The sequence below is a fragment of the Barbus barbus genome, assembly GCF_936440315.1.
Source record: "Barbus barbus genome assembly, chromosome: 47".
NCBI classification, from domain to species: domain Eukaryota; kingdom Metazoa; phylum Chordata; class Actinopteri; order Cypriniformes; family Cyprinidae; genus Barbus; species Barbus barbus.
Window position 1 is genome coordinate 1329167 of NC_136725.1, and position 13336 is coordinate 1342502.

At 40.8% G+C, this 13336-nt stretch overlaps 1 protein-coding gene across 1 annotated transcript in view; it reads right to left on the reverse strand.

Moving 5' to 3' along the window:
* The window catches only part of fbn2a (fibrillin 2a), a gene marked incomplete at both ends in the record, with an annotated part of 50549 nt that overhangs the window by 20329 nt on the left and 16884 nt on the right, over positions 1 to 13336 (reverse strand). Inside the window, 6 exon segments of the mRNA XM_079410599.1 lie at positions 4588 to 4713; positions 6247 to 6366; positions 11340 to 11468; positions 12023 to 12139; positions 12298 to 12423; positions 12686 to 12811. Of these exon segments, the coding sequence (XP_079266725.1) occupies positions 4588 to 4713; positions 6247 to 6366; positions 11340 to 11468; positions 12023 to 12139; positions 12298 to 12423; positions 12686 to 12811 (744 nt within the window).

The following is a 13336-nucleotide window of genomic DNA, read 5'->3' on the forward strand; positions in this document are numbered from 1 at the left end:
TTGATTATCCAGGAGTGACACGCAGCCAAGATGGCGATGGCTGGCTCCGCCCACTTTGAGCTTCAAAAATGCTCTTCAGAAACCTACAGGTGATGTCACGGACACTACGTCCATGTTTTTTACAGTCGATGATTGAATCATGCTTGAATCCGAATACTGAAGCCTAATTGGTTAACGTTTGTGCAGCTGCACAAATCTATGGCATTTCAGCCTGTAAAAATGGGCGGGGCCAACTGCCTATTAAAGTGCCTATGTATAGCACGGCAGGGCATGCAATGCTCATTCCTGTTATCTAAAGAACCAAGATTATGGTAGTAACTGAAGCATTTCCTGTCAAAATGGTCTCTCACGTTGTGTTGAATCATGCTTGGGGAAAAATATACCATAGCACTCTATTATAAGTGCAAGGTAACACTTTAGAACACTTATTCACTGTTAATTATGACTTTTCTCTCAATAAATTCCTAATTGTCTGCTTATTAAAAGTTAGTAATGTAGTTGTTAAGTTTAGATGTTGGGTAGGATTAGGGATGTAGAATAAGGTCATGTATAATAAGGCATTAATATGTGCTTAATTAGTACTAAAAATAGCTAATATTCTAGTAATATGCATGTTAACCTATTTCAAGACCCACCAAAATATTTGAGATCAAAAAACGATTGACATTACTATAAGCTTAATCATAATTAAAAGCAAAATATGGCAGAAATTAAGTATTTAAGAAAAATAACCATTTTATTTTATAGTACCACTGTAAAATTTCACTACTAATATTTACGTTTTAATTTCTTAATTTACAGATGTTAATGAGTCTATGAAATATGTCCATAAAACCTCGAAATGCGCTCACGCCAATGCAAGTATTCCAGAGTGCAATCTGGACGATAGGGGCGAATCCTTTGTGTATGATTTTGTAATTGATTTGGCCATATTACAGAAATATTATGTGCTAATTCTAGAATCCTATCTTAATTATTATAACCATGGTAATTTTCATCTTCTCGTTTGGCTCTCAGCGAAGGCGGTCGCATTTTCTCTCCTGTCCTCCCCTTATCTTCCCTGCTTGCTCTTCGTCTCGTCTTGTACTTGAGAGATTCCTTCTGCACTGCTCTGAAAAACTGAAAAATCATGGATTTGATCAACTGGTCTCGCAACGAAATTGACACCATCTTCTCGACGAGAAGCCTGGGATCGAGGGGATCGGGGAACCTGATCGGGGTCGTGTGTGACATCTACCTATTCGGAACCACGATAACGGGTTTTCTGCTGATTGGATTAAGCTTTGCTCTGGGTTATCCTAGAATTCAGGAGACGGAAACTGCTGTCCAAAGCCTCACAAGGCTGCCCGTCATGATTGAAAATTGATGGATTTGGAGACCAGAAAGGACTAAGAGAGTAGCCGTGAAATTGGAATGCGGCTACTCGACCCAAGACCAAACAATCGCAATCTTATCTTCTTTCGGCTCCCCTAAACCAGCTGGCTCGGCAAGGTCACTGCTGGTGTAAACAACTCCGGAAGAGCACTGCAGTGAAGACGCTCTCTTGCGTTCCTCCCCCCTTCCAGACACCTGATGTTGTTGACTCTGTCGGGGTCCTGACCAAGGCTGTTTCCGTGGCAACCTGCTGTGTCGCTATTACAATCTGCGGACTGAGGCAACTTGTTTTTGAATTCCAGCGTGACGACTCACCAGGCCAACGAACACATGAACTCCACTCATATACTGATATGCATTCACCTCCCAACCCTAATCCAACGCCTTCGCCGCTTCGCACCGCCACCTGACAAGCGGGTCTGTGACCGGCGCCTTGGGCTGCAGGACCGGATGGCTGCTTGCCAGAGCTGGATCAACTCTCCCCCCGTTGCTAGTCATGTGTCTATGTTATGATTATGTGCTTCTGTTGCTGAGGTGTTTTTTTCCTGTTCTCACACTGTACTCCCGCAGGAGCATAGTCTGGGGGTTATATTTTTTTTCTCCTCTCCCTTCCTCATGTTTATGCTGTATTATCTTCCAAAATTCCCTGTCTTCCTGTCCTGTCTACCCCCTTGTCATATTGTATGTATGTTTGTGTATGTATGGACAGGTTGATGGCTAATTTCGCTGGTACTTGTGACTAGTGACAATAAAGGGCTACTACTACTACTACTAATTTTAGTCAGATGTCATTATGTCACGGTGCACACAGCAGGGAGGACACAGGAAACGAGGATGTAACTCAAAAACATACTTTACTAGGACATCAGGGCAGGACAAGGCAAGGCAGACACTGACAGGAACGTAGCGGAGTAACAAGTAGACCAGACGAAATGGCACTACACAGACAGGACTATAAATACACAGGTAACTAGACACGAATAAACTACTAATGACATGACAAGGACAGGAAACAAACCAAATATGGGCACAAGAGGCAGGAACACATGACACACACAACAGAACCCTAACACATTATAAGTCATTGTTTATAACTCTTGATGACAGCACCTCCTGGTTCTTCAGGCTGAAAAGTGCTTCATTCATATTTCCTTGAGGATCGGCAGGCCGTGGATCAGCACTAAATTGGGATTTTATACGCAAATCATGATAATTTACTGTATTTTAGAGATGGACAAACACAAACATAAGCGGCTGATTTTAAGCACAATGTTTTTTGTTGTTGTTTAAAGAGATGAGTTATAGCCTACGTTGCTCAATGCGTCACAAACTTGTAGGATATAAAGTGCTAATAAAATGTTTTCATGGCAAGCTCAGTGTTTCCTTGTTTATATCTTAATAAAATATTTGAGCCTATTGTAACGGAACTGTCAGACACAGGTAAGTGTTGAAGCGAGTGAGTTTATTACAGGTATTCTCAAGAACAACAAAGGTGAAAGTCTTCGAGTGAGGTAAGTGGTTATTCTTGGTAGGAATGAAGGGAGTGAGCTGGGATTCTAACTGAGCTTCTGTTCCTTGCAGGATCGTGACGAACAGGAATCCCGGAAGGCCAGTGTAATCCAAGAGTTCAACGCTATGATGGCAATCTGGGGGCGAGGAAGATGAAGAGGAGCAAAACAGAAGGTAAGTATAATCTGGTAAGGAATTCAGGTAAGTATACTCAGCTAGCAGCTTCTGTGACGCGTGGGTCCTTGTTGGGTCGACGTTGTTGCAGCAGTGTTACTTCAAGAACGGACGATCGTGGTGACTGAGGTGAGTGCTTATATCCAGTTCTGAATGATGGTGACAAAGATCAGGTGCGCATGATTAGTGATGAAGTGCAGGTGAACGTGATCAGTGAAGGTGGAGACGAGCCATTCTGTGACACCTATATTGATTCTCTTACAGCTTTTAAAGGTTCCTATCTTATAGTATATATATATTAAAAATCCAATTATTTCTGTATCCACACCCTCATTGCGTGTGCCTGTTCTAATCTGTGTACGGGATGAATTTAGATTCATTAACACTCGATCATTGTAGCCATATAGACTGCAAATCTCAAGAATGGTCTGTGATGGAGGGCTATTTGAATATGAATGTAAGCGTCTTTCAGATCCACTGATAAGAGCCTGTCCCCTGGGAAAGTCTGCGTGAGGATCTTTTTCAAAGTGAGCATCCAGAATGGCTGCCTTGCTAGACTGAGGCTAAGTGGACAACTGAATAGGTTTCACAGGCTGTTGAGTCGGCAGAGCCTCTGAGCTGAAGTGCTTAGGCAGGAAGTGGCGCATGGCATGCAACGACTTCTGAATTGCGGCAAAGAGTTCTGCGAAACCATCAACAATCTCTCCCACAGCCTGGTGGGGGAGACTGGGGAGTCAAGGAAGGCAGTCCTCACTGGATCTTTAATTTCTATCAGGTTTAACCATACTGGCCATCGACCCACCGATCGCCTGGGCTGTGATATTTGTGGTGCACAGGTCAGTCACGCTGCCAAGCTGCCTAAAAGCCATTGGATCTGGGCAGGACTCGTCCATGGCTCAGATTTTGAAGTAATGCCACCATAATTTGCTCAATTAGAAGAGGAAATTTGCTTTGGATTGTCATTGGACAGCTGTGGGGGAGAAGCACTGAAAGGGAAAGCGTCTTTCCTCTGCCGGGGCTCTTCTACGGTGAGTAGCAGTTTTCTTCGTTCTTTTTCTTCGGAGAAAGATGCTGATGAAATGGCATTCAGTACCGACTTATTTAGGCATTTGGCCCCACCTGTTTTGGTGGCCTGAAATGCTATAGATTTGTGCAACTGCACAAATGTTAAGAAATCAGGTTTCAGTATTTGGGGAAAATGTTTCCCCTAAGCGTGAATAAATGCAACGTGAGTGACAGTTTTGAAAGGGAATCATTTCTATTTAATTGTTTAACTTTGTTTAACTATTTAATCTGTTTTAACTACTTCAAAAAGTATTACTACTGAAACATGTAACACCTCATAAATTCAACAAAATATGGAAAGATTGAGTTTTGTGCAGTTTCAGTAAACTGTAATCAGAAATGTCATATTCATGTTTAATGCTCCTAATAGGCTTTGTTTTCTTAATGCAAAAAAAAATCTGTTAATTTTCTTTGAAATATGACTCGGACAAGATTAGTCACATAAACAGGTTAATGACAAATTACCATAACATCTGCGTCTATCTTCTGACAGCACAAATCCAGGTTTACACACACACTCAAAGCTGCCCAGACTGTTGAAGCAGGAGCCGTATGCACAGATGCTGGGCTCCTCTGAACACTCGTTCACATCTGATAAACGCACACACAGACACTGGAATGTACTTACATACCATGGCATCTACTGAGAAGTTTAAATGTTTCAGTAACTTCTGTTATTATTCTCTCTTGTTGTTCCAAACCTGCATGACTTTCTTTCTTCCAATGCAAAAGCAGCATAAAAGTATCATGACTTCTGAAGTGATTGTTGTCTCCTCCAGTCATTCAGTAAGTTAAACTCAAGAACCAGACTCAGATTGTCAATCAACTGAATAAAGATCTGATTTAAAAGAATAATTTGTAGAATCGTAATTTAAATCAGACTTCTTTCTTGACTTGCAAGAGAGACCTAAGACCTAAAATACATACAGACCACTTTTTAAAATATATATATTTTAGTGTGATTCTTTTTCAATTTGGAGCTTAACAGATTAAAATAATAATAATAATCATAAAATAAATATATAAACAAAAAAATCCACAAAACAAAGAAAATCAGATTTTTCAGTAAGGTATTCCTTTACAATTTATTCATATTCATGCTCACAACACACTTATTCTTATTTTGTAAACTACTGACATCTACACTACTATAAACAATAATGAATAGTAGAATAAAACAGATTTGCATACAACATACAACGAAAGTGAGTTCATCCCTGTGCAATATCACTTCTAATAATTCAAAATAGTATCGCCTCACCCGATACTTTATTTTCAACTTTTGGTTTATTTCCTTAATTTTTATTGAAAATAAATGCCTTTCCGTTGCGATACGAGATTTGAAAAGGAAGAAAAAAAAAAGTTTGGCAAAAGGCGGACTCGAACCCGGGTCGATCGCGTCCAAAAACACAATGACACACGCTCTACCATCGCCACTGGAGCTAACGCTGTAAATGACTGACTCTGCTGTTCTTCTTCTCGTTCTTCCTGTACACCTTGATTGACAGATATCTTGTCCAATCAGCGATGAGTAATCTGTTCCCAAACCAATGGCGCTGTCTCAAACTATACCTACCTCTTCCGTTTTGTCTGATTGGTTAATTTGTTTTCGGATTTGTCATTGTGTTTTCTTATTGTTATAATGTTTTGGGAATTGTAATTTTGTTTTCAGAATCGTGATTTGTTTTGCAGTTCTCGGCCACCGTAAATAAGCATCTAGAATTGTTCCCTATACTAAAGTGTTACTGGAACTTCTTTTAACAAAAAGTCAGTACAGCTTTCATTACTGAGATTCAAATCTTGTATGTTTTATTGGATTCGAATCAGGCGACATACTCCTGCGAGATTTTTAGATACTTGTGCAAGTAGCACAGGACGGCCTCATTAACTCTCCCTTAACTCTCATTTTTAGTTGGTCACTGATTCCTGTCTATACAGACAGAAAGTTCTGGTCTCACATGTTTTTGTATGTCAGTGATCACTGATGCATTCACTTTAGTTTCTACTTTGGGGCCTTTACTTTCAATATATTATTTTTAAATAATGCAGTTATTGAGAGGTGATGACTTTGCACAAGGGTGAACTAATTTCTGCTGTATACTGCATTTGAAGCACTGCTCTTACCTACACAGTGCTGATTGTGGACAATATACCCATCAGGACAGACACATCTGAAAGAACCATCCAGATTCACACACGTTCCAGGAGCAAATATCCCACGATTCAATATACACTCATTAACATCTGCATTTATCAAAAGACAAGGCAGGCAGTTACGATATTATCACAGGACTACCGTCTACAAATCCAAGAACAAAATATTACTATACAATTACAGTCCCTCAAACCTGTTTCTGTTCTCCCTGAATACTCTGTGTATTTATGCTCAGAGTTCCCTTAGTTCCATTGTCCGGTCTCGTTTGCGTCTATGGTAATGTTGGAAGTATTTGCCTTGGATGTTTTTCCTGGATTACTAAAGTGACTTCTCGAGCTGTTTTGAATTGTGAGTGTTTGATATAAACGTAACATCCACACATGAAGTTGGGAAAGAGGGACATTGAATCCTGTCCCTGCGTGTGCAACACACCTGACTTATAGTTTTTGGTCCACACATGAATAGGGGTGTCCTCTTCCACTTTAGTCTGTCACAACATGATGCCCTTCAGGGTTATTGTGCAATTTAGAGAAATGTGTGCTGCACGAGCTATGGACTCCTGTTATGTCACACAACTGCATTGGACACCGGCAAGTAAAATTTTATTAACTCTTTCCCCGCCAGCATTTGTTTAAAAAGTTGCCAGCCACCACCAGCATTTTTGATGATTTTCACCTATATTTGACAGCCCTCAGAATATTTTCTGCTATATATGAACATATTATATATCAAAATAAAGAATCAAGCCTCTGCTTTTAAACAAACTATTTTGGTAAGACTTTATTTCGACAGTCCACTTTAAACATTCTACTAACAGTAAGTAACTTTGCAACTCCATGTCAACTAGCAGTCATAACACTTTATTTTGATGGGTCCACAACATCAGAAACTTTGCAAGTATATGTCAACTTATTCTATTAACCCTAAACCTACCCTTCTGAGAGTTAGTAGACATGTAGTTGCAAATTAATGAGAATTAGTTGACATGTAGTTACTTATAGTTAGTAGAATGTCTAAAGTGGACTATCGAAAGTGTAACCACTATTTTATTCTATCTTCACGTGTTCATGTTTTATCACCGCTTGAATGCAGATAGGTCTCATCAGAAATACATTTTGGAGAAAAAAACTGAGAAAAACATTATCAAAATAGTGCATTTTCAAGCAAAATACATTCAGATGTCATATTCTTTCATAAATAAAACCTTCAAAAATAAACGTGTAACAATTCCCAGAATGTAAGGGGACGCCACAACTTTTGCAGTAGAACGAGGTCTCACTTCGCAAACCGTTACGTGCACAAACCCTGGATGTTCTTGTCAGGTGTTGCTTTTTGAAAGTGGACACAATCGGAACAAGTGCATGAACTGCAAAAAGGTCATTCACACTATTTCTAGGGTCAGTGTTGTATGGTGCTCTAGGAGTGCTTTCAGTTGGAGTGCTTTCAACTCTTTCTTCCCCACCACCAGCCTGTTCCTGGCTGGTACATGATTTTATAACACTCTGGATAAAAGAGAGGAGAGTTTCACAATTACCTTCTGGGTTTTTTGCTTTGTAAATCACAAAAGCATTGAACAAACTGATCTGCAACAAATATGTGACAAATTTCTTTGTCCACTTGTGTGACTTCCTGACAAAAGGGTAGTACCCAAAGTTTTGATCCAATTTGTCAACTCCATTCATTGCATTATTGTTTTCCACAATGCATGCTGTTTTTTGCTTTGCAATATTTTCCTGGTGGCCTCTCTGCCATACCTAAACTTCTTCTATGTTGTTCTCATGGCATGTTGTGACCATTTTCACTGTTTGTCCGTCTCGCCATGCCAAGACCATCACATTTTCAGTGTAACGCATGACTGTTTCCCCAATCCTAAGGTCAGCATTTCTGAGATCTCGAATGACTGGTGGTTCACCTCTGTTTTTCCTAATTGTACCACAGACATGGGTTTTCAAATCAAGTAGGTGCTTACACAGTGGTACAGAGTTGTAAAAATTATCCATAAATAATCTGTAACCATGACCTGTTGGCGATCAAGTAGAGAGACAACCGTGTCTTTCAGCGCAGAACTTTCTCCACAATAGGGCTTCATGTTAAAACAGCACCCTGTTTCAGAATCGCACAAAATGCAGGATTTTATTCCATATTTGATGGGTTTTTGGGGATTGTACACCCTGAAAGCTAGGCGCCCACGCCACAGAAGCATACCCTCATCAATGCAAATGTTTGTGTTACTCTGATACATTTCATGGAATTTGGACACTAGGTGATTTAAAACAGGGCGGACTTTGTACAGCCTGTCAGTGTCATTGGCTGGCCTTGCTGTATTATCATTGAAGTGAAGAAATCTCCATATGATTTCAAACCTGTTGCGAGACATGGCCTTGCTGAAGTAGGGGGTAGCTAACATTTCATCTGTAGACCAGTACCTATCAAGTTCAGGCTTATGAATTATACCAGTGAGAAAAACATCCCCAGGAAGACTTCCATTTCTGAATGAATTCTAGCATGTTGTGAAGTACCATCCATAGCCTGAATACACTGATCTACATACAGGTTGGTCTGATCAACAATGTTCTGAATCAGTTAATCAGAAATGAACAGCTGAATAAAGTCTTTAGGTTCTATTACAGTGATGCTGCTGTCAGTGATGCAGAGAAGGGAAGGTTTTTTGGCTGCCAGTTCATTTCATGCCACTCATGAACAGGTTCAGGATCTTCAGCTGGATGGTTCAGAATCAGAATCAGAATCAGAAAGAGCTTTATTGCCAAGTGTGTTTGCACACACAAGGAATTTGTCTTGGTGTTATGAGCTTCCAGTACAGAAAGTACAAACATAGTGCAGACAACATATAATTAAGGTGATAAAGAACACTAATGAAGAGAATATACAATAATTAAGAATAACAATAGTAATAAAAATAAAAATATACAGAAAAGAGACATGACCATAGACAGAACTGTGAATGTGCATGTGTCCTATGTACAGATGAAGGTTTGATGAGTTATTTACAGATGTACAGTACCGGGGTGTGTTATGTGTTGTTCAGGTGGGATACGGCCTGGGGGAAAAAACTGTTCTTGTGTCTGGCTGTTCTGGTGCTCAGTGATCTGTAGCGCCGGCCAGAGGGCAACAGTACAAAGAGAGAGTGAGCTGGGTGTGAGGGGTCCAGAGTGACTTTCTTAGCCCTTTTCCTCACTCTGGAGGTGTAAAGTTCTTGGAGGCTGGGCAGAGGGGCACCGATAATACTCTCAGCAGTCCTAACTGTCCGTTGTAGTCTTCTGATGTCTGTTTTGGTAGCTGAACCAAACCAAACAGTTATAGAAGAACATAGGACAGACTCGATGATTGCAGAGTAGAACTGTTTCAGCAGCTCCTGAGGCAGGTTGAACTTCCTTAGCTGGCGGAGGAAATACAGCCTCTGCTGGGCCTTTTTCGCAATAGAGTCAATGTGATTGTCCCACTTCAGGTCCTGGGAGATGGTGGTGCCCAGGAATCTGAATGACTCTACTGAAGTCACAGTGCTGTTCATGATGGTGAGTGGGGGGAGAGCAGGGGGGTTTCTCCTGAAGTCCACTATCATCTCCACAGTTTTGAGCGTGTTCAGCTCCAGGTTGTTAAGACTGCACCAGACAGCCAGCTGCTCAACTTCCTGTCTGTAAGCAGACTTGTCACCGTCCTTGATGAGGCCTATGACTGTAGTGTCGTCCGCAAACTTCAGGAGCTTGACAGAGGGGACCTTTGATGTGCAGTCATTCGTGTAGAGGGAGAAGAGCAGTGGGGAGAGAACGCAACCCTGAGGGGCGCCAGTGCTGATGGTGAGAGTCCTGGATGTGAGTTTGCCCAGCCTCACTAGCTGCTGCCTGTCTGTCAGGAAGCTGGTGATCCACTGACAGATGGAGGAGGGCACAGAGAGCTGTCTCAGTTTGTCTGAGAGAAGGTCAGGTATGATGGTATTGAAGGCCGAGCTGAAGTCCACAAATAAGATCCTTGCATAATTCCCAGGTTTGTCGAGGTGTTGCAGGATGTAATTCACAGCGGCTTGTGTCTGGTCACCAGCAGGACCATGTCGATGAGCTTCACGTGTCTGACCTCTGCCTCGTTGCTGTGCTCTACCTGTAAATAGTTATATGAATAATTGAAATTGCATTCAATAAACAGAACAAACACACACATGTTTACACACACACACGTACATACATACATATATGCGTGCACAGTGCACACATATATATCACTATATGCATATGCACACTATATTACACCAAATATGCACAAGAAAGAGACACTTTTTTTGTCCATTTCCTTATCTGTCTTACCTCTATTGACTCTGGCACATCGGAACGAAGATTGAGACAACCTTGAATCTCTACACGAAGTGTCCAAAGTATCGCCGTCTGAACTATCAGTGTCCACACGTAAACTTCGTCTTCATCCAGATCGACGGGTTATTGGTCTATCCACGACACTAGAAGTCTCTGTGTCTGTAAAGGCATCTCCCTCACTGACTTCGCCCCGATCAGATTAAAAATGATCAACGCACGAGTGATCAGAGTCCGAGTCCATCAACACCTCCAGTGCCTGTTCAGCTGTATACCTCTTCATTTTAATGTGATATGATCTACATTTATACGTGACGCTGATCATCTTTGAATTTCGCACCCGGAAGTCCCGTAACTCATTCAGGACATGCGCTAGGGCTTTCCTTACCGTAATATACCTAGAACACTGATTGCCATAAAAACTCGTCAATGGCGGGGAAGCGTTGTCTCTTAATTGACGAGATATGTCGTCAATGGCAGGGAAAGAGTTAATGCACATGAATGAGTGAGTTACTCACTTTGAATGTGAATGTTTTGTTTTTACACTCACAAGACAACTGGAAAAAAATATGAACTGTAGATCATAGTAAACAAACAAAAAAAAATATCACAAAAAGATGTCATGATAAGTTGTGTTTGTGTTATAATGTAAAAAGCTAAACTTTATACTCTGCTACCCTACTGCAGTCTCAGATGGATACCTCAGTGAACAACACTTGAGAATAAAGTAAATAATAGTTTACCTTTGCATCTCTTTCCGTCAAGTGTGAGCTCATAGCCCTCTGTACAGAGGCACTGGAAGGAGCTGACATTATTAACACAGCGGCCGTTCCTGCAGAGCTGAGAGTGAAAAACTGCACACTCGTCAATATCTAGAGACAGCATGAGAACAGACTTTCAGAAGATTCTTCAACTACTAGCTGATCATATTTCATAAATCTCTCATGCAGTGTAGGTAAGAGAGATAGCTTTAGATCATTTCTAGACAAAAAACAAAACAAAAACTAACTAACATAAGGAAGAGCAGGTAAGTATATATTTCAAATGGTGCATTTTAACACTGAAAAATGACTTCAGCCTGTGGAAATATTGTGCGTGTTATCAGAATGATTGTTTTGTACACTAATGGATTTAAGATAATAAACAGGTACGATTTTAAACCACTTTCTTTTCAAAAATTATTTTTGGTCCTTGTTTTTATTTATGAGGTGAAAAACTGTGCAATTAGTGATACGATGTGTATTATGCCTTAAATATAATGTAATTAATCTTGTCTGAACTTCGTCTTGGCTAGGAACTGTTTTTCTTTGCATTTAAAGAGCTAATTTCACTGAGACCTTATTGTAAAATTAAGATTAATCTGTACAAATCTACATTATAACACATAACTTAAAAAAAAACATGTTGAAGGGAATAACACCTTTACCTGTACAGTAGTTATTACTGGCAAGCTCAAACCCTTGGTGACAGATACAGTTAAATGAGCCAACAGAGTTTGTACATGTGCCATTCCCACAAGGCTGGTGTGAACACTCATTAACATCTGCAGAAGATAAAAACACCTGCTATAAACACCTTTCACAGGCAACTGCACTGAGTGAAATACACCATCTCTGATGTGAACCACACTTGGTTTGAACAAAGCCTTTATTGCAGTGGCCTGTTGGACATGATGGAGTAGATCTCATCTGGAGGTCTCACCTACACACATCCTGCGGTTTGCTGTGGCAGTAAAGCCGGTGACACACACACACTCGTATCCTCCTAGAAAGTCCACACAGTCACCATGAAGACACACGCGGGGCGTCTCCACACACTCGTTACGGTCTGAAAATCACACAGAGATCGTTATGCAAATCACTATGTATCAGTACTTGTTGAAACAAACCCTCACAATTCTTTGATAAAACAGTTGTGATTGATTGGAGACATTTAGGAACTATGCGAGGAAGCTTTCACTCACAGGCAGCACAATGCTCTTAGCGATTTACACCATTTAAAATATGCAGCTTTTGGAAATATTTTCTACTGCTTGGGTTTTCTGCATATGTGTGTGTTTAATGAGAATAAATGATGTGACAGCGCTCACCAACGCAGGCTCCATTAGGTGTGAGTATATACCCCTCAGCACATTCACACTGATAGCTTCCTGGTTGGTTGATGCAGTCTGAGTTCCTCTGACACACAGGCTCTCCACTGCTGCATTCATCAATGTCTGAACACAAACACACAGCAAATAAACACAGTGGCTCTCATTCACGAACCATGTGTATGCACAAGCTTGAGCTAGAAATCTGCATACAGACACGTTTCAGGACAAATCCTGCAGCAAAACTAAGTGTCAAAACTAGTGCCTCTTTCAGAGAAACTGCAGTGTGGATGATACTGACAGATACATCTCCTTGGGTCGTAAGGACTGTAGAAAAAGGCTATAAGATACAGTGTATCATCCTCAGATTTTCACCAATGTGGTCTCTATTGTGAAACTGGAAAAGGCACATTTTTTGGACAAACGGGCCACAGAACATGTTCCCCTCCCAGACAAAGAGTCGGGCTACTACAGATGATATTTACTGGTTCCCCCTAAAAATGGGGGTTTGCGTCCAATTTACAGACTATTTATAGACTCTCACAAGCGTGCGTGGGTTCTGAGGACACCACTGTCAAAGGTTATTTATGCCACATCCTTGATGTGTTTGCCACACATGCTTCACAACTGGTCAAACAAAGAACATTCACA